The sequence below is a fragment of the Lepus europaeus genome, chromosome 13 (assembly GCF_033115175.1).
Source record: "Lepus europaeus isolate LE1 chromosome 13, mLepTim1.pri, whole genome shotgun sequence".
Taxonomy (NCBI): Eukaryota; Metazoa; Chordata; class Mammalia; order Lagomorpha; family Leporidae; genus Lepus; species Lepus europaeus.
In genome coordinates this window covers 69,802,841-69,828,336 of record NC_084839.1, presented here as the reverse complement: position 1 = coordinate 69,828,336, position 25,496 = coordinate 69,802,841, and the positions used below count along the sequence as shown (strand labels likewise).

General features: G+C 51.8%; 1 protein-coding gene across 3 annotated transcripts in view; it reads left to right on the top strand.

The window, feature by feature from the left end:
- DCTN1 (dynactin subunit 1) overlaps positions 1–19,461 on the top strand; it is a 30,719-nt gene extending 11,258 nt beyond the window's left edge. Inside the window, exons 1-29 of one of the 3 annotated variants that reach the window (XM_062209683.1) lie at positions 317–429; positions 2,440–2,685; positions 2,953–3,031; positions 3,238–3,272; positions 8,760–8,951; positions 9,277–9,474; positions 9,611–9,815; positions 9,892–9,970; positions 10,089–10,248; positions 10,345–10,449; positions 10,631–10,822; positions 10,919–11,035; positions 11,254–11,406; positions 12,338–12,498; positions 12,606–12,774; positions 13,042–13,110; positions 13,331–13,393; positions 13,507–13,656; positions 13,819–13,980; positions 14,063–14,194; positions 14,384–14,509; positions 14,721–14,863; positions 15,126–15,292; positions 16,667–16,681; positions 16,879–17,012; positions 17,121–17,313; positions 17,566–17,645; positions 18,487–18,576; positions 18,989–19,461. In XM_062209683.1, the coding sequence (XP_062065667.1) occupies positions 397–429; positions 2,440–2,685; positions 2,953–3,031; positions 3,238–3,272; positions 8,760–8,951; positions 9,277–9,474; positions 9,611–9,815; positions 9,892–9,970; positions 10,089–10,248; positions 10,345–10,449; positions 10,631–10,822; positions 10,919–11,035; positions 11,254–11,406; positions 12,338–12,498; positions 12,606–12,774; positions 13,042–13,110; positions 13,331–13,393; positions 13,507–13,656; positions 13,819–13,980; positions 14,063–14,194; positions 14,384–14,509; positions 14,721–14,863; positions 15,126–15,292; positions 16,667–16,681; positions 16,879–17,012; positions 17,121–17,313; positions 17,566–17,645; positions 18,487–18,576; positions 18,989–19,126 (3,786 nt within the window). In that variant the 5' untranslated portion in view covers positions 317–396 and the 3' untranslated portion in view covers positions 19,127–19,461. Of the gene's footprint in view, positions 1–316; positions 430–2,439; positions 2,686–2,952; positions 3,032–3,237; positions 3,273–8,759; positions 8,952–9,276; positions 9,475–9,610; positions 9,816–9,891; positions 9,971–10,088; positions 10,249–10,344; positions 10,450–10,630; positions 10,823–10,918; positions 11,036–11,253; positions 11,407–12,337; positions 12,499–12,605; positions 12,775–13,041; positions 13,111–13,330; positions 13,394–13,506; positions 13,657–13,818; positions 13,981–14,062; positions 14,195–14,383; positions 14,510–14,720; positions 14,864–15,125; positions 15,293–16,666; positions 16,682–16,878; positions 17,013–17,120; positions 17,314–17,565; positions 17,646–18,486; positions 18,577–18,988 lie in introns of those variants that run through there. The other 2 variants (XM_062209685.1, XM_062209684.1) reach the window with 2 other exon arrangements.
- The last annotated feature ends 6,035 nt before the right edge of the window (positions 19,462–25,496 follow it).

Below are 25,496 nucleotides of genomic sequence, written 5' to 3'. Positions count from 1 at the left end.
GTGCTGATTATCTGTGGCGTGGGCCCAGCCCCTGGCCCTTCTTGTCTGGCCCAGGTGAAGCAGGGGGGCACTAGGACCCAGAGGCGAGCACAGATCCTGACAAGTCTAGAGCAGCACTAGCGCAGAGTGAGACTCATCAGCTGGCAAGCAGGATTCAGTGTCTCTGGGTTCAGGAGTCCTCGGGCAGCAGGGGGACTTGATCCTCAGCCCCCTTTACCACCCCCACCCCTACCTGGTAGGCTGCCGAAGTGAGGCCCATGGACTGGGGAAGGCCGTGCCTGCCGGCTCCTGTGTCTGTCCATGAGGGCCCAGCGCCCTGACCCTCCTGCCTAGCTTTCTGCCTTTTCTCTCTGTCTTTGGCCAGCTGGGGGAGGGGGTAGAGGCTGGGTAAGCAACATGGCCCAGAGCAAGAGGCACGTGTACAGCCGGGTAAGTGGCCCTAATCTGGGATGGCCCTGGGAGGGCTGCTGGGGAAGGCCTGGGTGCCTGTGGACATTGTTGCTGTGGGGGCTGGGGAGAGGGGCTGGAACTCAGCTGGGCACTCACAGTGTTGTGGGGGAGCCCTCGGAGCGCTGCTGGTAGTGATCTGGACTGGCTTCCTTTTCCAGAGTTGGGCCCTAAACAGGGACTGGCAAGGCCTGACTTCTGACTCCAATCAGCTCTCAGGCCAGGGGTTCCTGCAGGCGGCCAGACATGCTGGGGACTCAGAATGGGGCTGAAGGGTCGGAAAGGGCTTACAGTGAAGCCTTTCTTTAGAACCGCTTTGTTGCTTGTCACTTGCTTTCTCTTCTCTGTGAGATCGAATCTGTACCCTCTGTTATATTTACCTGATTCTAGGAGGTTTGTTGGGGGTGGGGTGGGCGATGTCTCTGAGTTTGAGGGTAGTCCTGATGTCACTGTGATTCTTTTCATTGTCAGGCCCATGAGAGCTGCTCTGCTGTCCCAGATGTGATTGATGTGGGATCCCAGAGCTCTTGGGAGCCTTATCACCTTCCTGTCAAGCTTTTTGGGGAGGGGGCTAGGGAGTGACAGGGTGGGAAGTATCCCGGCTCTTCCCTGGCTCTGGCAGTGTTCCATCCTGAAGCTGATGATGATGGGGGGTGGGATATCAGAGGGAGCCCCATGGAATCTTTAGGACCATGGTGTCACTTTTTTCTCCCCTGTTCATTTGTTTCCTACAGGGCCTTTGGTTCATGGAGGTGCTATTGCTAAAAATGGTTGAGGTGTGATTTTCTTCTAAACCATGGGCCTATTTGGGACCTAATTTCATGTTATGTCCTGTCACTATGGGTGTGTCAGAAGCTGATAGTTACCCAAGGACAGTGTCTTGGTCTGGTCTGTGCTTTGATAAGCCATCCAGTAGGACCACTAGAGTCTGGGGGGCAGAGTGAGGAATAGATCTGAGGCACCCACTTTACTAGGCCCATGTTTCTTGTTTTACAGCAATATAACATGCAGGAAGGATTCCCAGAGCTTGAGGGTAGAAAGTGACAGAACAGGACCCAGGTCAGGAAGAAGGGAGCTGGGTGGTTGAATGGGCTGCAGTAAGGCATCCAGGAGTGTCACAGTGGTTATGTGGATGTCAGTGAGAGAGTCACATCGGAGAGAAGTAGAGGAGATTTGAGAGCCTGGAAGGCAGCACTGAGAGAGCCATTTGAATTATAGAGAAGGCAGGTGACAGTGGAGAGGGCAGCAGGATTCAGTAGGATCACCCTCCGATTTGCCTGTCTTCTCAGCTCAGGCTCCTGAGTCAGGGCAGTGACTTGAGGGGACCCTAGTCTAAACTGAGTTATTTGCTTGCATTTAATTTTTCTCCTTGAGGGCAGTGCTCCTGAGCAAGCAGCCATGTGGTGACATTCCCAGGTATGTCAGTGAATTCTGATTGTTAGGAAATCAAAGTACAAAATTAAAATTTCTAGCAGGTTCCAGAGAAATTTGGAAAAGTCTTCGAACACACTACTGGCATTTTTCAAAGAGGAATTTGGGGTCTCACCTCATTCTGAGATGGGGTCCAGGACCCTGGCTAGGGCATTTTTTTTCTTTTTTAACATTCATTTTATTTATTTGAAAGGCAGAGTTACAGAGAGGGAAAGATAGAGAGGGCGAAATCTTCCATCTGTTGAATCAGTACTCAAATGGCTGCATCAGCCGGAGCTGGGCCAGGCTGAAGCCAGGAGCTTCTTCCAGGTCTTCCATGTAGGTGAAGGGGCCCAAGCACTTGGGTAATCTTCTGCCAATTTCCCAAGCACATTAGCAGGGAGCTGGATCAGAAGTGAAGCAGCTGGGACTCGAACCAGTGCCCATCTGGGATGCTGGCACTACAGGCAGCAGCTTAACCCACTATGCCAGAGCGCCAGTAGGGCATTTCTTGTGCATGAGGATGATACCCTTGACCTGACTCCTCTGGCTGTATGCTTATATATGTTTCCTTTCTTTCAGACTCCCAGTGGCAGCAGGATGAGTGCAGAGGCAAGTGCCCGGCCTCTGCGCGTGGGCTCCCGTGTGGAAGTGATTGGAAAAGGCCACCGAGGCACAGTGGCCTATGTTGGAGCCACTCTCTTTGCCACTGGCAAATGGGTAGGCGTGATCCTGGATGAGGCAAAGGGCAAGAATGATGGAACTGTCCAAGGCAGGAAGTATTTCACTTGTGAAGAAGGGCATGGCATCTTTGTGCGTCAGTCACAGGTACTCATGCCCTGCTCCTGTGTGTGTGTGTGTGTGTGTGTGTGGTGTATGTATGTGTGTATGTACATTTCTGTTGCTTGTGCAGCTGGTGTGGTGGTGCTTCCTTTCCCTGGGCCTGGGCATAAGCCTCTGGTTGGGAGAGTGGGAGGTAGCAGAGGAGGAAATATTGGAGAAGCTTCTCTGTATCCTGGTTCTTTTGGGGCTAGGGAGGGGCCCTTATTACAGCCATTGTTTGCTAGCTGTATAGAGTCTATTCTGTGGCCTCAGATCCAGGTATTTGAAGATGGAGCAGATACTACTTCCCCAGAGACACCGGATTCTTCTGCCACAAAGGTCCTCAAAAGAGGTAACTACTGCCCACTTAAATTGCCTCCCCATATCTAGGAGTTCCCAGGGCCATAAGTTCTCCCTTATACCATGGGCCATAAGGCTTACTGAGATTGTCCCGTTACCACCATATTCCCTTGTTATGGCTCCTCCCATCCACCATAATGTTCTCTGCCTCTAGCCATCTATGCAGACACACATGTTACTTCTGTTTGCTTTCTACAGAGGGAACTGAAGGAGCCGCAAAGACTAGCAAACTGGTGAGTGGTTTGAGGGTGGGGTGGGGGTAGTAATAGAGAGAGAAAGTGAGATACAAAGGAGAAAGAGAAGTGGGAGACTCAACACCAGGCAGGTAGGAGCAGTGAGTGAGTTTGAATTGAGTTAATCTCTCTAGCCTCTGAAAAAGAAGTTTTCTGAGTTGCTACATTAGGGCTGGAGTACAGGTGATAGCAGGAAAACCTATTAGGTGCCAGAAGTTCAGAATCAAATGGTATTAAACTAGGGGTGATAGGAAGGACCCCAGTAGTGTAGCCAACTTCTACCTCTTGGTACTCCAAATGCTGAAAAGGGCCTGAGGATAGGTTCAGGTAGAAGGTAGAGGAAGAAGAGTATGAGAGGTGGGGCTCCAGCCTATGCAGCTTCTCTGGGTCAAGGTGTGGCCATCCTGGAAGCTGAGCGTTGAGAAATCCCTCAACTCACTTATTCAGGGCTTGACAGTGACGTGAGTCCCCCTGCCTTACCTGTGTGTGCCCCAGTTGGTCTTTACGCCTACTCCCAGGATGTATGGCCAGCCAGCACGTGTGCAGTCTGTTCTCTAACTCTGCCCTTTCCTACTCCTCATGCAGCGGGGACTGAAGCCTAAGAAGGTGGTGTGTTTATTCTCCGTGCCTGGGTGGGTGGGGGCCCGGAGCCCCCTCCCAAGCTGTCCTGCATGTCCTTGGGCTGCTGCATGCATGTGCATGTCATTTTGGGGCTGGGATGACCTGAGGAAATGGCAGCTGTGACTTTCAGAGTTCCTTTGAGGGATGCAAGGACATCAGTCAGGCTGTGTCCAGACCCTGGGAGGCACTCATTAGGAATGGTTCCCTCTGCCCTAGGACTCCTAGTGAGAGATGTCAAGCATATGACTGTAAGTAGCAACAGCATGAATTAGAACATTTACTGGGCTACACTGAGTTATCACTTAGCCCGAGGTTGGGGCACCTTGGGAGGACTGAGTAGGGGGAGGTGTTCGTGCAAGGAGACAGGAAGTCAGGAAACAGCACCGGAAGAAAGTCCTGAGTTGGAAAGCCTGAGTCTTTGTGTGCCTACTTCTTGGTGGGCTCTACTGTGAATACCCACCCCACTCTGCCTTCTCCTTCATTCTGAGGTACCCAAGGCCCACCTCCCACCCCTGCTGCCTTCTATCTACCGTCACTGGAGTGGAGCTCAACTGTGCTACCTTCTCCTTCCTGCCATAACTTCTAAAGACTCTTAAATTGCTGCCATGACCACTTCCTCACGCCAGCCCCTGCCTTGGGCCTCTGCCCGAGTTGTCTGTGACTTGCATGTGCCTGTCTGACCTGTACTTATGGTGCTGTGCGTACAAAGTACTGTGATCTCCTTGTCTCCAACCTTTCTGATGTTGCATGGAAAACTGCTGGATTGGGGCAGTGGGAGGGGGAAGGAAAACATCTCCTGACATCATGACTTCCGTTTGGTGATAGGGCCTCACTTTGGAGTCTTGCCATTATAGAAACAACATGCTGGTACTTGCTTTGGGTCTTGGCTGGGGGTGGGAATGGGGATGTAAGGAAAATGATGTCCCATTCCACGGTTATAGGAGCTTGGCTGCATCCCTTGATTGTTCTCTCCTGGTTGGGGCTCCCATCTCGTCTCAGACCCCTGAATAGAGAAGAGCATGAAACTGCAGCCTTACTCTGTGGAGAGGTTCTGGTTGCACCTGACCTGATTGTGAGCTGGGGCTTTGGCAGCTGCCTAGGGAAACATGGCAAAGCCCAGCCTAGGCTGTTCATGGTGGGCTACAGAACCTTCTCTGCCCGTGGTGGACAGTGTCAGTCAAGTAGTCAGGTGCCCCTCCTGCTGCCACTCTGTATGGAGCAGGGAGCTGGCTCCAGAGTACACACTGAACTTAGGGAGAGTGGAGGAGAACTCAGATGTCTCTGCAGAGTGTCCAGTCCTTTCTGGAAGCCCTTTAGAGGCAGGCTTTACCCTGTCTCCAACAAGGCACCATTGGAAGAGGAGCCCAGCGCCATCACGAGAGCTGCTGGGGCCCCGATGGACTGTTCCCCAGGGTTTCTCTCTCACTCTGCTCAGAGCTGAAGCCCTGGAGGGGTGCTCCCAGTGTGTGCCTGATGATGATGAGACTCTAAGGCTGGTATCAGTGTGTGTTAAGAGAAAGGTGTTGAAGGGGTTGTGGGAGGAAGAAAATGTAATATAAGAGAAACTGAGGGAGCAGGGAGACCCTGTGTCCCTGTCCAGTGAAGCCCTAGCCTCATAGGTGCCATTTCTGGGGTGGCCCCTGCCCATTTTTTGGGAGCAAACTCTGGTAACGGCAGTGGGTGGGGGGAGGCGGATCCAGAACCCGTTCATTGGCAGAGAAAGCGGGGTGGGCTCTGCGCAGGACTTTGTCCAGTCATGAGGAGGAGGAGGAGGAGCCAGCAGAGCCCTGGGCGGTTGCTAGGTAACTGAGGAGCAGTGGCTCCACCCCCAGGAGCAGAGGAGGGTGGGTGCATGACGTCAGGTGGAGCTGGTGCTGCGGCCACTGAGGCTGCCATCAGCCTAAGCTGGCGAACTGGGCCGGGCACGGCTCGGGTGCCTGCTGGAGCCTGGCTGTCTCGCTGAGCACCTGCAGGGGCCCGAGTCAGAGCGACAGCCGTTTGCAGGCTGGGAAACTGCCGGCCAGGAAGCTGAGGCTGCATTGTTGGGATTTGATGCACTAATCTCCTGTCTCCGCCGCCTTTCCCTCTGTTCGGTCTCTTTCCCTCCCTCCCTTCGTCTGTCTTTCCTCCCTGTGTTTGTCTATCCTCCTCTGTCCCTCCTTCTCTTTCTTCTCCTTGCTTTCTTTGGTTTTCTGCAATGATGAGACAGGCACCGACAGCCCGAAAGGTACTCTTGCTTGCTCTAGTCCTGCTGCCGGGTTGCCAGGGCGATGGTGGCAGCAGGCTGCTGGGGTGGGGGTTGGGGGCTGACTGACTTCATCTGTCTACCTGGTTTGGGGAGGAGGTGAGGAGGAGGTGGAGGGTAGGGGGAGGTGTGTGTCACCACCCTGCTCCACGCCCTGGGCGTTTGCGCTCTGCCCTGCCTGCTTTTAGCTCTGAGTGTGTGTTCCAGGCCTTGTACCTAGTGGCCTCACAGGCCTGGGCTTCAGGCAGCCTTTACTGCAGAGTGGCCCTGGGCGAGCTTCCTGTGGTAGACCATGGGGGAAGCAGGTGTCTCAGTGTCTCTAGTAGGCCTGTGTATCTCTGCCAACCTTAGCTAGAACAGTTGCTGGTTGGTCTTGCATCCCTGCTCCCCCAGGGTCTGTATTGGGAGCTTCAGCAGGTGGGATTGGGACCCTGGGATACTTTGTGACCCACATCTATGGAGGTGTATTCCAGGGCAGGAGGGGTGAGGGGTTGGTTGATCTCCATGGGCTCGGGGACTCCTGGAAACAGAGCCCAAGCCAAATCTTGTTATCTTCCAGAGCCATGAACCACCTGGGTAGCACGAATGCTTTTTGGGAGTTGTAGTTAAGCATCCATTTTCTACTTTGCAGTAACCCAAAGGTTCTGGATTTGATTTAGGGCAGTCATTTCTCTTTGCTGCTGCCCACCCCCACCTCCTTTTGTACAGCTGGGTGGGGTTACTTTGCTGAGCTCTGAGCTTCTGCTAATGCAATATTCATAGTCCTGACACCTGAGCCCTCTGCCTAAGGGCTGGGGCCTACTGCAGTATCTATCTGGTCCTGGGGGTGGGAGGTGGGGTGGGGGAAACAGTAGTGTTGTTCTGCTATAGGGATCTGATCTCCCACTTCTGGGCTCATATTACTTTTGTCACTAGGGGTTTCTAGGGAGTCCTCCATGGAGTCTAGCACTTGGAGGAGGAAGCTGACCTGGGAAAGTCCTTGGGAGAGGCAGCTGGGCGGAGCCTCTGGCTCTGGGCTGGAGTGGGAGAGGTTGTTCCCTGAAGGATTGGTCTCTGGAGACCTCACCAGCTGCTGCCCTAGGTCTCCCGTGGCTCAGCCTAGGAGACCGGGACTTCTGGGATCTCCAGGGTGTCTGCAGGGGTGAGGCCTGAACGGCTTGAGCAGGAAGCAAGGGAAACTGAAGTTTTAGGGTCCTGGAGGAGGAGGAGGATGGGGATTCCCTGGAGGGAGAAGGAAGTAGGATGGTGGTGGACGGGTGGTGGTGGCGGCTCACTGTAGCTGCATTCCTGGTACTTCTTCTCCTCTCACCACTGTCCCTTTGCTGTCTGTCTTTCTGCCCTTATCCTGTCCTTCCTGACTACTTCTCCTCTGGCTCCTGTTGCCTGTCCAGACCACAACTCGGCGGCCCAAGGTGAGAAAAACAGGTTTCTGCACAAGCTTCTGAGTGTGTACACACATTTCAGTCATGTGCATGTGTGTGGGTGTGTGTGTGCAGCAAGGAGCAGTTGGTCGCTGCATCCTGGGTTCTCTTTGAGGGGGAACAGGGCCCTGCAGTGGTGACAGGCCGCTCCCGGGAAAATGACTTCCAGCTCTTAGGAGATTGTCTAAGCCAATAGCTTGAGTACAAAAGAGAAGTGAGAAGAGTTGTGGTTAATGAAGGCAGACTTTCTTGAACAAGGACTTTTGACCAGTTTTGCGGGGAGGGATTGGAAGAGAGGTGAACTTGGCAGTGTAAAATGTCAGGGGGTGAGGAGGTGAATGCATATGGGAAAAGTTTTGGGTGGAGGGGCCTCTGGGTAGCATGTTGTCTCTGAGTGTCAGCCCAGCTGGAGAGCTTCCAGGCTCAGCCTTGATTGAGAGAGCACTGGCCAGGCCTGTCCACACCAGGGGCTGGGGCTTTAGGGCAGCTCCCCAGGGGCCTGAGTTATATTCCCTGATTAGGAGCTCCTAGTCTTGGGGGAGGGAGATGACAGAAGGTTGGTGGTACAAATGTTGTTATGCTAGAGTCCAGGGGTAGAACTCTTACCTTGGCCCCTTTACCTATAAAGCCCCCTGAAATAGAACAAGCAATGGAGGGCCAAAGAGTAAGGAGGGCATTTCAGGGGCAGAGAGCTTTGCACCACTTCTTTAGCCCAGCTTTCTCTGGGAACATGAAAGGGAGCAAATGCTCATATCTTCTTTCTGGGAATGACATTGAGGAAGGCACTTTTCCTCCCTGGAGAGGAGGGAATAGACCTGGAGCAAGGATGGGACTGGGAATAATAAGAAATTATTAGAATGATCACAAGTGGGTCACAGAGGGGAGTTTTCTGGGGAGTATGAGATTCTGCTGTAAAAGATAGTGACAGAGTTGGGAGGAATGTGGGGTAAGTACCAAGGGAGTAGCCTTATAATCTTATGTCTCCCTCTATTCTCCCCCCACCCTTGTCCTTTGTTACTGTCTCTTTGTGACTTTGTGTCATTTTCCCTGTCCCTTTCACTCTCTGTTCTCATTGTGCTTTCATACTCTCTTTCTGCCTGTTTCCTTCTCTGTGTCCTTCTATTGTCATATTCTCTCTCTCCCTTTCCCATCTCATGTCCTCTCTTTTCTCTGTGGTCTGCTTGTACCCTCTCTGAATAGCCCACCCGCCCAGCTAGTACCGGGGTGTCTGGGGCCAGTAGTTCCTTGGGTCCCTCTGGCTCAGCATCAGCAGGTGAGCTGAGCAGCAGTGAGCCCAGCACCCCAGCTCAGACTCCGCTGGCAGCACCCATCATCCCAACACCGGCCCTCACTTCTCCTGGAACAGCACCCCCGCTTCCTTCCCCCTCCAAGGTAAGCACTGGGGTTGGAGTGAAGGAAAATCTAGACACCAAGGGCCTGTGACCTCTGGATGCTCTTGGAAACTTCTGGGGTTGGAGAAGACCCAAAACTTAAATCAGAAAGAGTGGGGACATGGCATATGATATCTTGCTACTTGGTATACTTTCCCTTCCTGCCCTTCTGTTAGACTTTTCCTTTCAGGAGTTTGTATGCCACTTGCTTTTGACCATGGGGCTGGGGTGATGTTTGTACACATTCTTGTCTACTCTTCTCTAGTTCACTCTTGGTGGGGAGGTTGGGTAGGCTGTGCATAGACCATAGGGCTGCTCCTTTGCAGGAAGAAGAGGGACTGAGGGCCCAGGTGCGGGACCTGGAGGAGAAATTGGAGACCCTGCGCCTGAAACGGGCAGAAGACAAGGCAAAGCTAAAAGAGCTGGAGAAACACAAGATCCAGCTAGAACAAGTGCAGGAATGGAAGAGCAAAATGCAGGAGCAGCAGGCGGACCTGCAGCGGCGCCTCAAGGAGGCACGGAAGGTGGGCTTTGGAGTGAAGGGAGTGGCTGGGGAGGGTGAGGGACCCAGGAGGGTATGCTGGAAACTGAACCTGTGATAAAGAGTAGCGTGGGTCTTCTCTGTGCTCCTGCTCCCACCTGTTTCCACTCCTTCCTCAGGAAGCCAAGGAAGCTCTGGAGGCAAAGGAACGCTACATGGAGGAGATGGCTGACACTGCTGATGCCATCGAAATGGCCACTCTGGACAAGGAGATGGCTGAAGAGCGGGCTGAGTCTCTGCAGCAGGAGGTGGAGGCACTGAAGGAGCGTGTCGACGAGCTCACCACTGACTTGGAGATCTTCAAGGCTGAGATTGAAGAGAAGGGTAAGAGCCTACGAGCTGCGGGGGGCCAAATGGTGGCATGAGAGCCTTGCCCAAAAGTGTTAATGGTCCCCTCCAGGCTCGGATGGGGCTGCGTCCAGCTATCAGCTCAAGCAGCTAGAGGAGCAGAATGCCCGCCTGAAGGATGCCCTGGTGAGGTAGGGTCCTCCCTCTGCTTGGCTCTGCATGCCCTCTCCTGTCTCCACCTGCGCTGGAGCACCCATCACCTGACTCTGACACACGCTGTACCCTTCTCTCCTCCCCTCTCCCCTCCAGGATGCGGGATCTTTCTTCCTCTGAGAAGCAGGAGCATGTGAAGCTCCAGAAGCTCATGGAAAAGAAGAACCAAGAGCTGGAAGTGGTGCGGCAGCAGCGTGAGCGTCTGCAGGAGGAGCTGAGCCAGGCGGAGAGCACCATTGACGAGCTCAAGGAGCAGGTCAGGGATCTCAGCCCCCCATCCCCTCCTGTTGGTGCCTCCTGTTTCTGGGCACCTTCCTGCAGCCCTTCACCCTGTTCCCTCCCTCTAACGCAGGTGGATGCTGCTCTGGGTGCCGAGGAGATGGTGGAGATGCTGACGGACCGCAACCTGAATCTGGAGGAGAAAGTGCGGGAGTTGAGGGAGACTGTGGGGGACTTGGTAAGAGAAGAGCAGACCTCTGACTTCAGACCCTGTTGGAAAGTTTTTGCAAGGAACCTGCTGAGAGAGGCGGACACATGACCCCTGACCTTTGAGCAGGGTATGTGGTGAGGGGAGTCAGCCTGACTCCCCTACCTTGACCCTGACTTTCCTTTGCCCCAATGACCTTGTGGTATCCCAGGAAGCGATGAATGAGATGAACGATGAGCTGCAGGAGAATGCACGTGAGACAGAACTGGAGCTGCGGGAGCAGCTGGACATGGCAGGCGCCCGAGTGCGTGAGGCCCAGAAGCGTGTGGAAGCAGCCCAGGAGACAGTTGCAGACTACCAGCAGACCATCAAGAAGTACCGCCAGCTGACTGCCCACCTTCAGGTGTCTGCTACCCCTCTGCTGTCCCACAGCAATCACCCCAGGGCCCCCTCATGACCCCCACATGACCCAGCTGTGCATCACTGTCTCTACTCCCAGGATGTGAATCGGGAGCTGACCAACCAGCAGGAAGCATCTGTGGAGAGGCAGCAGCAGCCACCTCCAGAGACTTTTGACTTCAAAATCAAATTTGCTGAGACCAAGGCCCATGCCAAGGTCAGGAGCAGGGTGTACAGAAGCTCAGCCTGAGTGTGGCTGTGGGCTGACCTGGTGTGGGCTTCAGTATCCTTGGGGAAGAAGTGCTTTGTGCAGTGGTTTGGAATATTCCCAGCCTGAGCTTGTCCCAGAAACAAGGGACCTGGAAGAGCAAGGCCTGGGAGTTCTGAGGCTCTCCTCACCCTAGCTGAGAGCCTTCTTCCCTTTCCACCTCACAGGCAATTGAGATGGAACTAAGGCAGATGGAGGTTGCCCAGGCGAACCGGCACATGTCCCTGCTGACAGCTTTCATGCCAGACAGCTTCCTTCGGCCAGGTGGGGACCATGACTGCATCCTGGTACTGCTGCTTATGCCTCGTCTCATTTGCAAGGTATGGCAAATCACTCACATGTTCAGCAGAAATCAGTTGGACCAGCTGTGAGCTGGTCGTTGAGGGTGCCAAGTGAAGACTGCAGTCAGTGTTTCTGCTCACAGAGTTCATGAGGTAGTGGAAGATTACAGTTAGCAAGGTCACAGATGAATAAATGCAGTCAGCCCTCCATATCCTGTGGGTTCTGCCAATTGTGTCTCAAAAATATTCAAGGAGAAAGCAACTGAGCTTGTCCTGGACACATACAGACTTCTTTCCTTGTCATTATTGCCTGAACAACACAGTGTTAACAACTATTTACAAAGTATTTGCATCATATTAGGTATTATAAATAATCTAGAGATAATTTAAAGTCTATAGGATGATATGTGTAGGTTTTATGCAAATACTATACTATTTTATATAAGAGAATTGAGTAAGTGTGGGTTTTATTATCAGAGAGGGGTCCTGGAACCAGTCCTCCGTGGATACCCAGGGATGACTGACCGTGTTACAAATTCTGTATGCTCTGTGGGAGAGCACAGTTAGGGAGCTGATTTAGATGGGGGCAGGATATGATTGAAGGAGTAACATCGGAGCTGAGGAATAGAAAGTTGACTGGGAGTTGTTAGCCTAAGGGGATAAGTGGTGGTTTAGCATTCTAGCCTGAGAGACAGCAGGAGCAACGCCTTAAGCCAGGGAAGAGCCTGGTCCCACTAGTCTCAGTGCCCTTTCATTCTCACATCCTAAGTCCTCACAAGCTTTGCCAGTCACATGGTTAGCCTTGACCACTGCAAGACTCCCAGCCTGTCTCAGAGCTATTTTTCTTTCTCTCCCATGTGTCCATGCTCCCCATTTGATCCAATTGTTAGACTCTGTGCCTTGTGTGTTCCTGAGTCTATGTTCTCCTTCTTCTGCTCTGAGTCTCAAGGCCCTGGTCTTCTTCCCACAGGCAGAGCTGATCCGGAAGCAGGCCCAGGAGAAGTTTGAACTGAGTGAGAACTGTTCAGAGCGGCCTGGGCTGCGTGGAGCTGCTGGGGAGCAGCTGAGCTTTGCTGCTGGGCTGGTGTACTCACTGAGTCTTCTGCAGGCTACACTACACCGCTATGAGCAGTAAGTGACTCCGGAGCCCCGCACTCCAGGACCATGGGTGCAGGACTGACTGGAACGGAGGATGCCTGGCTGACCTTGGCCTCACAGAGCCCTTCTCCGGTCTCTAGTGCCCTCTCTCAGTGCAGTGTGGATGTGTATAAGAAGGTGGGCAGCCTCTACCCTGAGATGAGTGCCCATGAGCGCTCCTTGGACTTCCTCATTGAGCTGCTACATAAGGATCAGCTGGATGAAACTGTCAACGTGGAGCCTCTCACCAAGGCCATCAAGTACTACCAGGTCTGGGGCAGGAATTTAGGCTTGGGACAGAAGGGAGGGAAGCTTTCACCTGATGGGAGCCATCGCCATGTAGTTGTGTGACCCTGGATGGGTTCTTGAGGTCTGGTTTGCTGTTACATGAACTTGCCTAAAGATGCAGCTGCTTCTACCTCTGAATTCTCTTGTACCTCTGGAGACCCATGATGCCCAGCGATGAAACTGCATTTTGGGAAGAACTCTCTACTCCTCCAGGGACTAATGGTTATCTCTTCTTCCTTATCTCTTTAGCATCTGTACAGCATCCATCTTGCCGAGCAGCCTGAGGACTGTACCCTACAGCTGGCTGACCACATCAAGGTGCAGTGTCTGGGCTGGTGGTTAAGCCTCCAGTAGAGCTCAGAAATAGAGGACAAAGATCAAGAGATTTGGCCCCCTCAGGCATGGTCACCAAAGCCAGATCAGGGAAGCCAGAGGACTCACTTATGTTTGGGGTGAAAAGAGAGTATTGCCTTCTTAGGAATTATGATGGGGCAGAAGGGCTCCTGTTAGGGGCTAAAGCACATGTTTGTGTCCTCAGTTCACCCAGAGCGCCCTCGACTGCATGAGCGTGGAGGTAGGACGGCTGCGTGCCTTCCTGCAGGTGAGAGCACACGTAGATCTGTGTGAGCTCTTCCTCTTGCCTAGTTCTCACCTTCTCACACTCAGCCTTAATTACTGACTTGGTTTCCTGTCCATTTCCTGTCTGCTGAGAAGAGTGGGCAGGAGGCTACAGATATCTCCCTCCTGCTCCGGGACCTGGAGACATCGTGCAGTGACATCCGACAGTTCTGCAAGAAGATCCGAAGGCGAATGCCGGGGACTGATGCTCCTGGGATCCCAGCTGCGCTGGCCTTTGGACCACAGGTTTAGGGCTGCTAGCGGGGAAGGGAAGGAAGCGGAATAGAACCAGAAGGGCCTAGCACATTAAGATCTGGATGCGGTCAGGAAACAAAAATGGGTTTTGTGTAGCTGGGAACTGTGGTGCTGGACTCAGGATGAGTTCCTGACTCTTGGCCTGTCACATAGGTGTCCGACACACTCCTGGACTGCAGGAAACACTTGACGTGGGTGGTAGCTGTGTTGCAGGAGGTGGCAGCTGCTGCTGCCCAGCTCATTGCCCCGTTGGCGGAAAATGAGGGGCTGCTGGTGGCTGCCCTGGAGGAACTGGCTTTCAAAGCAAGCGAGCAGGTGAACCTGGATGACTGGGCAGAAGGGTGTCAGGAAGTCAGCAGCTGGTGTGGGGCTTCACTCCTTTCCTTGGCTCCTGCAGATCTATGGGAGCCCCTCCAGCAGTCCTTATGAGTGCCTGCGCCAGTCGTGCAACATCCTCATCAGTACCATGAATAAGCTGGCCACAGCCATGCAGGAGGGCGAGTATGACGCAGAGCGGCCCCCCAGCAAGGTGGGTGGAGATTTTCTTGGCGGCTCCTTCAGCCTGGAGGAGCAGCACCTGCAGAGCTGCTGCTGGTTGTGGGAGGGCAGAGAGGCAGGGGGCAGGTGTCTGGAGAGCACTGTTCTTCCTGGAAGACAAGGTTTTCCTCTGAAATGAGCACATCAATAAGCTTCTCTCCTGCCCTACCCTTTCCTTTAGCCTCCCCCGGTTGAGCTGCGGGCTGCAGCCCTTCGTGCAGAGATCACAGATGCTGAAGGCCTGGGTTTGAAGCTCGAGGATCGAGAGACCGTTATCAAGGAGTTGAAGAAGTCACTCAAGATTAAGGTGAGAGTAGACTGCTCTCAGGGACTGGGGGGCCAGAAAGTATTGGGGATCAAGACAGAAAGCTTGGAGGTTGAGGGGAAAAGTGAGGCCTGCAGTCAGGACTCTAGTCACTAGAGTCCCAAGAGAGCTTCTGTCTTACGGCCTGGCCCAGGTCCCAGGAGCAGTGGGGGCGGGCTTGTCAGGGAACGCGAAGCTCTGTGTCCTTGTTCAGGGGGAGGAGCTGAGTGAGGCCAATGTGCGGCTGAGCCTCTTGGAGAAGAAGTTGGACAGTGCTGCCAAGGATGCAGACGAGCGCATCGAGAAAGTCCAGACTCGGCTGGAGGAGACCCAGGCGCTGCTGCGGAAGAAGGAGAAGTCAGGCACCGTCCTTGGGGCCCCGCCTCCTCCCGCCTTCCCTCCTGCTGCAGCTCTCTCCTCCTGACCTGTCCCCCTACCCAAGCCCTCTTATCATGAGACTCCCCATCCTCCTTCCCCATCGTATCGTCCCAGCCTAGGCCTGTGCTGCCTGCCCCTGGCTTCTCACTAACAGAGTCACTGCAAGGGCCTGTCAGGACTGACAAGCTGGGCTGGGGACGTGGGGAAGGGACCCTGCTGAAGCCCAGATGCTCTTTCACAGAGACTTTGAGGAGACAATGGATGCACTCCAGGCTGACATCGACCAGCTGGAGGCAGAAAAGGCAGAGCTAAAGCAGCGGCTAAACAGCCAGTCCAAGCGCACAATCGAGGGGCTCCGGGGGCCTCCACCCTCGGGCATTGCTACCCTGGTGTCTGGCATTGCTGGTGGTGAGTACAGTGGATGGGCAGCACTGCTCAGAGGAGATGGACTGTCCTTGATGTCACTTGGACTTCTATCCCCTTTGCCTGTGATGTTCAGCCAGGAATGTACTTTCAGCAGGTTTTCATTTTCCCCAAAGGTATATGCTGAGTCCCTCTAACAAAAGTACTTGGGGCACTACCAAGTTATCAATGCAGCTCTGAATAGCAACAGCTAGACTCTAGGAGATAGCTCTGTTGAGTCTACAGTCTGGCCTTTCTGCCTCACCCTGTATCCCAGAGGACTGTCTGCCCGCACAGGCTGTGCCAGCTCTCCAGGGCATCCAGCCTTGCCTGGTGCCTGTCTTCATCATTCCTCTGCTGGGGCACTGTGTTCCCCCAGAGTTCACGTGGCTTCATCCTGTGGTGTGCACAGTTGCCTCCTCCATTGCTGAGTTTTCCCAGTCTCACTTGGGGGCTTCTCTTCTGACTTTGGCCTAGGCACTTCAGTATGGTCAGGCTCTTTACCTGCAGTTTTTCAGACACATTCTCCCACTTTTCCTGAGTAAGGCAGTAGCTGCTGCCATCTTGGTTATCATCTGCCTGTAGTTAGCTTTTGTTCTTTCTTCATTTCTTCTCTACTCTTCTCATTTCCAGAAGACAGTCTCCTTGCCCTGGAGTTAAACCCTCAGGGCCTCTAGACAGTCCCTGCTGCTCCTGTGTCTCAGCAGCTGACTTCCCCTAGGGTCTTATTCTCATCATACTTCCTGTCACTGGCACCCCTGGATATTGGGAGGTGAACAGGCACCTTCCTGGCTTGAGCCTCCCGAGGTAGAGAGATCTCTGTATTCTTTGGGGGGAATCTCCTGAATTACCACATTTTATTGTTTTAGCACAGGCTCTTTGAACCAACACTAGTTCTGAATTTGCAAAACTTCCCACCAAAAGAGGGGGAGCTTTTGCCTCAGAGCCATGGGGAAACCTCAGGAGAAAGGGGATGCATTTGCATCCTGAACTTAAGTTTTGCTGCTGGTGAGCACTAAGGGAGCAGACATATCAGGTCTCTAGAGCACTCCCAGTGCCCTTCTTGGAGTGGGAGGAGGAGGAGGTGGGGCAGCTTCCTGCCCCCAGTGCTTCCCCCTGCCAACACTGACTTTGCCACCCTCTCAACACCACATACCCTGTCGGGTGACTTTACTCCTATTTGCTGTCCTTTCACATATACTTGCTCTTCCCCCAAAGATAGGGAGGGGACAGAGGCAGGGTCTTGTTAGAGACAGTGATGAGGAAAAGGATTTTCCTGCAGGTCATGTCCAGTATTCCTCTGGTGGGACCCCCAACCCCTAAATCTTCTAATTCCTCTCTCTTCTTTTCCTGCTCCCCCATGGGCTGTCCCGAGCACAGAAGAACAGCAGCGAGGTAGAGACCATCCTGGCTGGGGGTTACCAGGGCTGATGGGAATAGGGGTTGGGGCAGCAAGCTGAGGCTTCCACCTTGGGAGCAACCAGGATTGGAGGTGGGAGGGAATGAGGAAAGGGGAACTTCCCGACAGTGATGGAGCCTGTTTTTCAGCCCTCTCCGCTGGGGACTGATGACATTTGTTATGGTACCCACAGGGGGCGCCCCTGGGCAGGTTCCAGGATCTGTGCCAGGCCCTGGGCTGGTGAAAGACTCACCACTGCTGCTTCAGCAGATCTCTGCCATGAGGCTGCACATCTCTCAGCTCCAGCATGAGAACAGCATCCTCAAGGTGAGGGCCACAGGGACAACTGCCTGGAGGTGGAGGGGGCCTGCCCTACTGATGATAGATGGCAGGGCCTTCTAGTGCTTCTACCACTACTGTCTCTTTCCTCTACAGGGAGCCCAGATGAAGGCATCTTTGGCAGCCCTTCCCCCTCTACATGTTGCAAAGCTGTCGCTTCCGCCCCATGAGGGCCCCAGCAGCGAGCTGGCATCTGGGGCGCTGTATCGTAAGACCAGCCAGCTGCTAGAAACGTTGAATCAGCTGAGCACACACACACACGTAGTGGACATCACTCGTGCCAGCCCTGGTACGTACCTGCCAATCCCTGAGATAAATAACGGACCCTCTCCCCTTGCCCCAGGATTTTAGCGCCTGCCCAGCCAGTCTCTGCACCATTGGAATTCTTCCCAATGGTGTTTGATGGCTTCAGTGTTCAGTTTGCTTGGTTCACCAGCTCACTCTTAAGTGCCTGCTCCCTGAGAAGGGCTAGTACCTGCATGCCTGACCTGTAATCCAGTACAGCTGCCTGCCTGGGCCTTACTGCTTTCTCTCCCCACAGCTGCCAAGAGCCCATCAGCCCAGCTTATGGAGCAAGTGGCTCAGCTCAAGTCTCTGAGTGACACCATTGAGAAACTCAAGGTCAGCTAAGACTCTGCCCTTCCCCACCCTCCAGACTTCACCTCAGAGCATTCACTGGGGGAACGAGTTCCTCTGGGCTCAGCCATATCCTTGATGTACATTAGGGAGAGTGTGGAGGGAAGGGCCGAATTCTCACCTTAGGAGGTCACAGTCTCAGTGCAAACAGAAGACAGATTCTCATCAACAAAATGGATGAGCAGGACCATCTTTAGGGGGTAGGGTTCAGTCTGCAGCTCTGTCAACTGAGATTACTGTGGGCAAAATGGATGGGCAAAGGCCGGCGCCGTAGCTTAACAGGCTAATCCTCTGCCTTTCGGTGCCGGCACCCCGGGTTCTAGTCCCGGTTGGGGCGCCGGATTCTATCCCAGTTGCCCCTCTTCCAGGCCAGCTCTCTGCTATGGCCCGGGAAGGCAGTGGAGGATGGCCCAAGTCCTTGGGCCCTGCACCCGCATAGGAGACCAGGAGAAGCACTTGGCTCCTGGCTTCGGATCAGCGCCATGAGCCGGCTGCAGCGGCCATTGGAGGGTGAACCAACGGCAAAAAGGAAGACCTTTCTCTCTGTCTCTCTCTCACTATCCACTCTGCCTTTCAAAAAAAAAAAAAAAAAAAATGGATATGGGCATGGCTTCCAAAAGTGTTAGACACTGAGTGGGGAAAATGAGGATCTTAAAGTAAGCAGAGAGACTGCAGTAGGTGTGGTGTTGGAAGTGAGAGCAAAAGTATAGTGATAGGACTAAGTCCCTTCCCCCTCGGTGTCGGTGTCTCTGTGAAACCAGGGATGTCTTGTGCTGGCCTGTGGGGTCCCAGAAATGAGCCTTTGTCTTCCCTTCTCCCTCCCCAGGATGAAGTCCTCAAGGAGACAGTGTCCCAGCGCCCTGGAGCCACTGTGCCCACTGCCTTTGCCACCTTCCCTTCATCAGCCTTCCTTAGGGTAAGAGGGAGCTTGGGGTAGAAGATGGGCAGTGTGGAGGGCTTGGGTGGGTCCTCCTTGTCTACCCCAGAATTTGAAGAGGCCTCTGGCATCTCAAGTCCAGCAGTTGCACACCCTGGGTTATTTGGCCAAGTCTTATTTGCAAGTAACTCAAAAGTGCTTGCAGTGTTTCTAGAAATTCCATTATTTTAGCACATAGACAACATACCTTCCATGACTTTTGATATAAGGAGGGACTCAAAACTTCCTTGTCAGACTGTGTATACCCATTCTCTAGGTACTGTGGCCTAGAGACTCAAAACCCTCAGTCTGTTAGGGGCCGTCTTGGTCTCAGTGTTCAGTGACCCCTTCAGGGACTCACAGCTCAAGTGAGCCCCTGACCTGGGGTCCTGTTCCCCTCGTTAACCCCCAGGCCAAGGAAGAGCAGCAAGATGACACAGTCTACATGGGCAAAGTGACCTTCTCCTGTGTGGCTGGCCTTGGACAGCGACACCGGCTGGTGCTGACACAGGAGCAGCTGCACCAACTTCACGGGCGCCTCATCTCCTAAGCACTCCTTGCCCCACTGTCCCCTTCAACCCTCAGCACCCTGGTGCTGCTCTGCCTGATGCACAGCCACTTCAGCCAACCCCCAGGTAGAACCACGTGGGTTAAGCTACTCCTGCCCCATTCAGCCCCACTCGTGTCCTACCCCCACCCTTTGACCTGGGTTTTTTCCTGTTCTCGTTCCTTGACCTCTGCGGAAATTCGCTGTTTGGCTGTTCCCTCCTTCCTGAGGGGCCTCAGGGCGTGTGGGGGGTAGGCTGAGACCCCACCACCAAAGGTTGAGTGAGGTCCCCCTGACTGAGGACTTCACCCCTTGATTAAAGCAACTTCTGCTTCAGAGCCTTCTGTGTGGTGTTGAGAGTGGGACTTGGGCCAGTGGGCAGGAGTGGGAGTTGAGAAGAAGGGCTGCTGTGGAAGCCGCTTCTGTGGGAAATTCAGGGACCTCTGTTAGTGACCCATAGGATGCCGTGTCCCTCAAATTCTTGTGCAGTTAAGTCACCCTGAGCAAAGAGGAAATGGCCGGGTACCTAAGTTCATTTACAGAGTCGGGCAGATCAGGAGTGTGTAGCCTATGGCAGCTCTACAGTGCTTCCTGGAGTTTGCACTGCTCCTCAGCCTGATTTTTGAAGCTGGACTAATGATGTGATCACAAGCCTGGCCGACTCTGATGCGGTGGCCACAATCTCCCTGTTAAGACCTGGCCTTTCTGAGGAAATACTTACTCTACTAGGGAAGACTGAAGCGGCGCACCAGTAAGAAAGGCTGGAAGTTGCAAAAGCTGCTCCCAAGCCTCACTACAAATTAGTGTTACCTGCAGTGCTGCGCTGAAAAAACCTACGGATTGCAGGTCTTGACCCAGACCTACTAGAAACACCTAAATGTTTGGAAGCCACTAGGCTGCACCGGAGCATTGAGAGTTTAGCCTTAGTTTAGTTTAGTTGTCTGGCTCCTTGGTACTCTTGTATATTCCCCATTTGGGAAAAGAAGTCCAGGCCACAACCTCTGTGTGTGCTTCTTCTCTAGAGAGCAAGGGGCAGATAAGAGGAGCCGGGCTCCAGGGTAGGAACCTAGGCTCCATATTCCCACTTAGGGCAGCCCTGGAAAGGTAGGTGGGTTACTTAGGCTTTTCTCAGATTCCAGATGCTTGGTATGTCACTTGTGATGAATGACGGATGCCCTGGGACACAGGTGGTTGAGCAGCATTGCTGTGTCTTGGTACCAAAGAGTCTTCACCTCATCTCTCTCAAGGTGGGCTCTTCTAGTCTAAGGAAGTCACAGATCGCACTGTTTTTCTTCTGGGAGGAGATTGTGTTCCCATCTCCTCTACCCAAGCTGCTTACCTGCCTATTGTTGATTAAGACACTGAGGGCCAAGCCTGGGTAACTTCTAGTGGTACGTTGAGAAGAGAACAGGGCTTTTTGTCCCATCCGTTTCCCTTGGTGGCAGTTTCTTACCCTCGAGATCCTACTCTTCTGAGTGCCAGACTCATCTAGTCACTTGTTGGCCACCTACCTACAGGTGCCCCACAAGGGTCTGTCTCAAAATCAGCATGTCCAAAACTGGAACTGCCTCTTCTGTGTCCAGGATGCAACGGGCCACGCACCTGCGTGTCTTTAGCTCCTTCACTCTCCTCCGCCAATTTAGTGACTTGTCTCTCAAATCTGTCTACTTTCCCACATGTTTCTAACATGGTGTTAAGTTCTTGCTCTGGGTGCTTCTGCAGTCTTCACCAGGTTACCTTGTCACCACTTCTCTTCAGCCGGTTCCGCATTAATGTCAGAGAGAGCTTCCCAAAGGGCGAACTGGTTCATGTCACTGCCTCCTTTAAATTCTAAAGTGGTCCCTTTAAAACTTTAAATACAATCCTGAAAGGACTCCTAATTGTCTAGAATTTAAAATTTAAATTCACTAGACTGGCACACATGGTTACTCATGATTTGGCTCCTGCCTACCTCTCTAGCATTTCAAGGGGCTACTTCTCCACATGTGCGGGGTGGGCCAGCTACAGGGAACCCTGCAGTTTCCTTGCTACTCTGTTATCTCTCAGTCCCCTTCCCACTGCCCAGAGTGCCATCTACTCCTTTCCCTCCACGCCACCTTGCCACCCCACTCCACCCTTATTCCTCAACTGACATCCTGTTCTTTCATTAAGATAGCCTTCTCAAAAGTTCTGATCCTTGTTCTGGAGGTATCAAAGAGTACAAACCTTTCCCCTGCCTCAGATATGCTTGGGTTTAGTTACTTTGTGCCCTTGGAAAAAATTCTAATCTCTGTCTGTTTTCTTACTTGCAGAATGGGAATAATGATACCTTGCAGGCTTGTTGTGAAGGCTAAGTGAGATAATGCATGCAGGCGTCAAGCACTGGGCCTGGCCAAAAGCAGGCTTGCTTCTTCAGTATGTGCTCCTACCACACTGCTTTATACTAGTAAGCATCTGTTTCCATTGTAATTGGCAGCCAACTCCTCTATCTCCTGCTTTGGACAGATTGAGAGTTCAATTAAGGTGTCTTCCATCTCTTCATTCCCTAAAACATGAAGGGCACATGTTCAAGGAGAGTAATGAACTTTATGTTCCATAGAAGTTTGAGATGACTGTGAGAATGTGCAAGTGGAGGTGTCCCGTGTCAGATCCAACTGGGTCTGGAGCTCAGTCAGGAGAGAAGTCTGCATTGGAGATAAAGCTTAGGGAATGAGCTGAGAGTGTGTTGGTGGTGGTTGAAGGCCTTATTTGGATGAGGTCACTGTCTTAATTCAGGTTACTTCAAGTCCTACTGCTTTTTTGGAAGGTGTAATCTCAGAGCAGTGAGAGGGTAAGGAAGAGAAAAAGAAAGGATTTTTGTAGCTGCTGCTTCTCAAAGACACATCCCTAGATAGACTGCACAGAAATGTGGTGCTTGGCTACCACATGACGCTGGATGATGGAGGGCTGGATAGGAAATTCACACACTCACCCTCTGCGTGATCTGCACTCCTCAGGTTTTGCCATGGGGTGTTAGCTCTCGCGCCTGCTCACCAGGATTGTGTCACTTGGCCACCAGGAAGGCCAGATCCCATGCCCTGCAGCAAGGTATTCCTCTCAAGTCCTGAAGTAGAGAGGGGAACAGGAAGTGGGCACTGGCCTGCGGGAGTCAGGTATGGCAGAGCATGCAGCTGGAGGCCTCGATGTCAGGTAAGGCTGAGAGAATCTGCAGCAGCGGTACTTGAGACTGCAGAGGGAAGGGGAGGCAGATTCCTGGCAACTCTGAGAGTTAGAGAGCCCACAGTAGAGCCCAAGGGAGCGTCCCCTGTGAGAAGAGAACTCTCAGAGCAAGAGTCAGAGAGCCCAGGGAGATCAGGAACACAGAGGGCAATGAGTTCTGGGAAGTGGCCCCTGTCATTGGTGAAATAACAGACTACTCTCTGTGGTACCCCACAATTTGAATTCACCTGCTTGGTTCACATTTTCTGGTCTGCCCCATGGTGGGGAGCAGAGGTGGGGGCAATGCAAAGACCTGAATCTGCACCTGGCTAATAGGGATTGTTAAGACCTCAGAGCCAAGGGTCTGGCCTGCTCAGCCTTAGGGTCTCAGTGTAAAGAGCAGCAAGGTGCCCAAAAGCACCCACGGCAAACTGGGGGAATGTCCTATTACTGGCAAGCTTGGCCCCTCTCAAATAGATGTGGACACCTGGAGAACACTGCACCTGAGGGTGAGTGGTTCCTCATGCTTCTCTGTGGGTATTTCCTTCTGTTGCTAGTAACTCCTTGGTGAGCATTGAGAAGGGTATCGTTTGCCCAGCTCCTGCCATCTCTGTCATGTGTGCCAGCAACACAGGCTCAGCTGCTCCCATGGGCAGCCAGCTCCTACTGAGGAGGGTCTCCATTCCTTTCCAGAAGGCTGGAGAATTTGGTTGTGAGAATTGGACTATTCTTCCTCTGATAAAATGGTGTCAGGGTTAATATAGGTCTCTCCCTCTGTGTTTAGTTACTTGTTATTGTGGAAAAATTTGCCATACAAATGAGAAGAGTAGAGTATAAGGAATCTTCAAGTACTATAACCATTTCATGGTCCATCTTATTTCATCTGTATCCTCTCTTCACTCCTCTCCCAGCCATCAGATTATTTTGAAGCAAATTTCAGCTATCTTATTATTACATCCCAAACTATTTTAGTACCCCTAGAAGAGCTCTTAGAAAACTGCAGTACCTTTATCACACCTAGAAAAAAATTTATCGAGTATTTGATGTTCAGATTTCTCTGATTGTCTCATAAACATTTTGGTTTACACTTTGTGTATTTAGGTAAGGTTTAAGATGAAGACATTTGCTGGAATCCCCTTCTCCCCCTGCCCCCACTATTCCAAATTACCATTATTGCACCAATACAATGGAGGCCTTATATACATCCTTCTTAAACTTCACTTGCATTGTGTCAGTAATTCAAATATGTCAGGTATTTTATTACCTTGAGAATACAAAGCACACATGTGAAGGAAGATTGTGAACGTGAGTTCCCTGAACTTCATCACTAGCAATTGTAGAGATTTTCCTTTAGCGTTTTCTGTTGGAATTTAAAGACACACTGCCATGACTGCAGGAACAGAAATGCCTGGGAAGGGAGTGTGGTGGAGAAGTGGACTCAAAGTTAGGAAGAGAGACAAAAATAAAGTCAAGGAGAAAGAATGTAGTTTTGAATATAAGCTTCCAGATAAATGCTAAGGAGAGGAATTTTGTCTTATTTCTTCCCCAAAATGCCCATTAACAAACAAAATAGATAGCACCCATGGAGCTGAGAAAGGATATTCTCTACAACCTGTGTAAGAAAAGGTAGGGATGCAGGACAGGGCGGTGGTGGGAGAGTGACTTGCTTTGGAGGTGTTCTCAGCATTGGCTATCACAGCCTTCCCTTCAGGAAAGCCCTCACAAAGCTGAAGCTGTCACTCTCCAGTTTTACAATGGTTGACGTAAGAGACCTCTACCAAGATGCCAATGGATTGGAAAAAAGCATTTATGGAAAGGGATCAGACAAATACCCAGGCAGCAAGGCAGTGTGGTTACTGAACAAGCGTTAGGCACCTTCAACTGCTCTGCGGTACAGCTCAGCTCAAAACTCTCAACCCTTTGATTCTAGGTTAGATCATAGACAAATAAAAAGCGAGACCTTGTTTCAAGTGCAGCAGCTGGATGAAGCTATGAGGAAAGAAATATTTTTCTAGAATATAACTTAGAAGAATCCCTTGGAATTCTTTTTTTTTTTTTTTTTTGTATACAGAAGATCAGTTTAGTATATATTAGGTAAAGATTTCAACATTTTGCCCATATAGCAACATAAATTGAAAAAAACTACCATTGGATTACTAATTATAGCATTAAATAGCAATGTACAGCACATTAAAGACAGAGAACCTACATAATTTTTTTTCAAATTAATTAATTTTCTATGCCATTTCCATTTTAACACCAGGTTGTTTTTTTTTTTTCATTTCCAATTCTCTTTATATACAGAAGATCACTTCAATATATAATTAGTAATGACCTCATCAGTTTGTGCCCACACAGAAACGCAAAGTATAAAAATACTGTTACAGTACTAGTTATAGCATCACTTGGCTTTAGACGACACATTAGGGACAGATCCCACATGGGGTGTAAGTACACAGTGACTCCTGTTGCTGATTTAACAATTTGACACTCCTGTTCATGGCGTCAGTAATCTCCCTAGGCTCTAGTCATGAGTTGCCAGGGCTATGGAAGCCTTTAGAGTTCGCTGACTTTGATCTTATTCCGATAGGGTCATAGTCAAAGTGGAAGTTCTCTCCTCCCTTCGGAGAAGGGTACCTCCTTCTTTGATGGCCCCGTTCTTTCCACTGGGATCTCACTCACAGAGATCATTCATTTAGGTCTTTTTTTTTTTTTTTTTCCATGATATCTTGGCTTTCCATACCTGCTATACTCTCATGGGCTCTTCCCCCAGATCTGAATGCCTTGAGGGCTGATTCTGAGGCCAGAGTGTTGTTTAGGACATCTGCCATTCTATGAGTCTGCTGTGTATCCCACTTCCCATGTTGGATCTTTCTCTCCCTTTTTGATTCTATCAGTTAGTATTAGCAGATACTTGTCTTGTTTGTGTGATCTCTTTGACTCTTAGACCTATCAGAGCTATCAATTGTGAGCTGAAATTGATCACTTGGACTAGTGCGATGGCATTGGTACATGCCATCTTGATGGGATTGTGTTGGAATCCCCTGGCATATTTCTAACTCCACCATTTGGGGCAAGTCCGATTGAGCATGTCCCAAATTGTTCATCTCCTCCCTCTCTTTTTCCACTCTTAGATTTAACAGGAATCCCTTGGAATTCTGGCTGAAGATGCTCCCCTTTTTGCAAATAGAATATA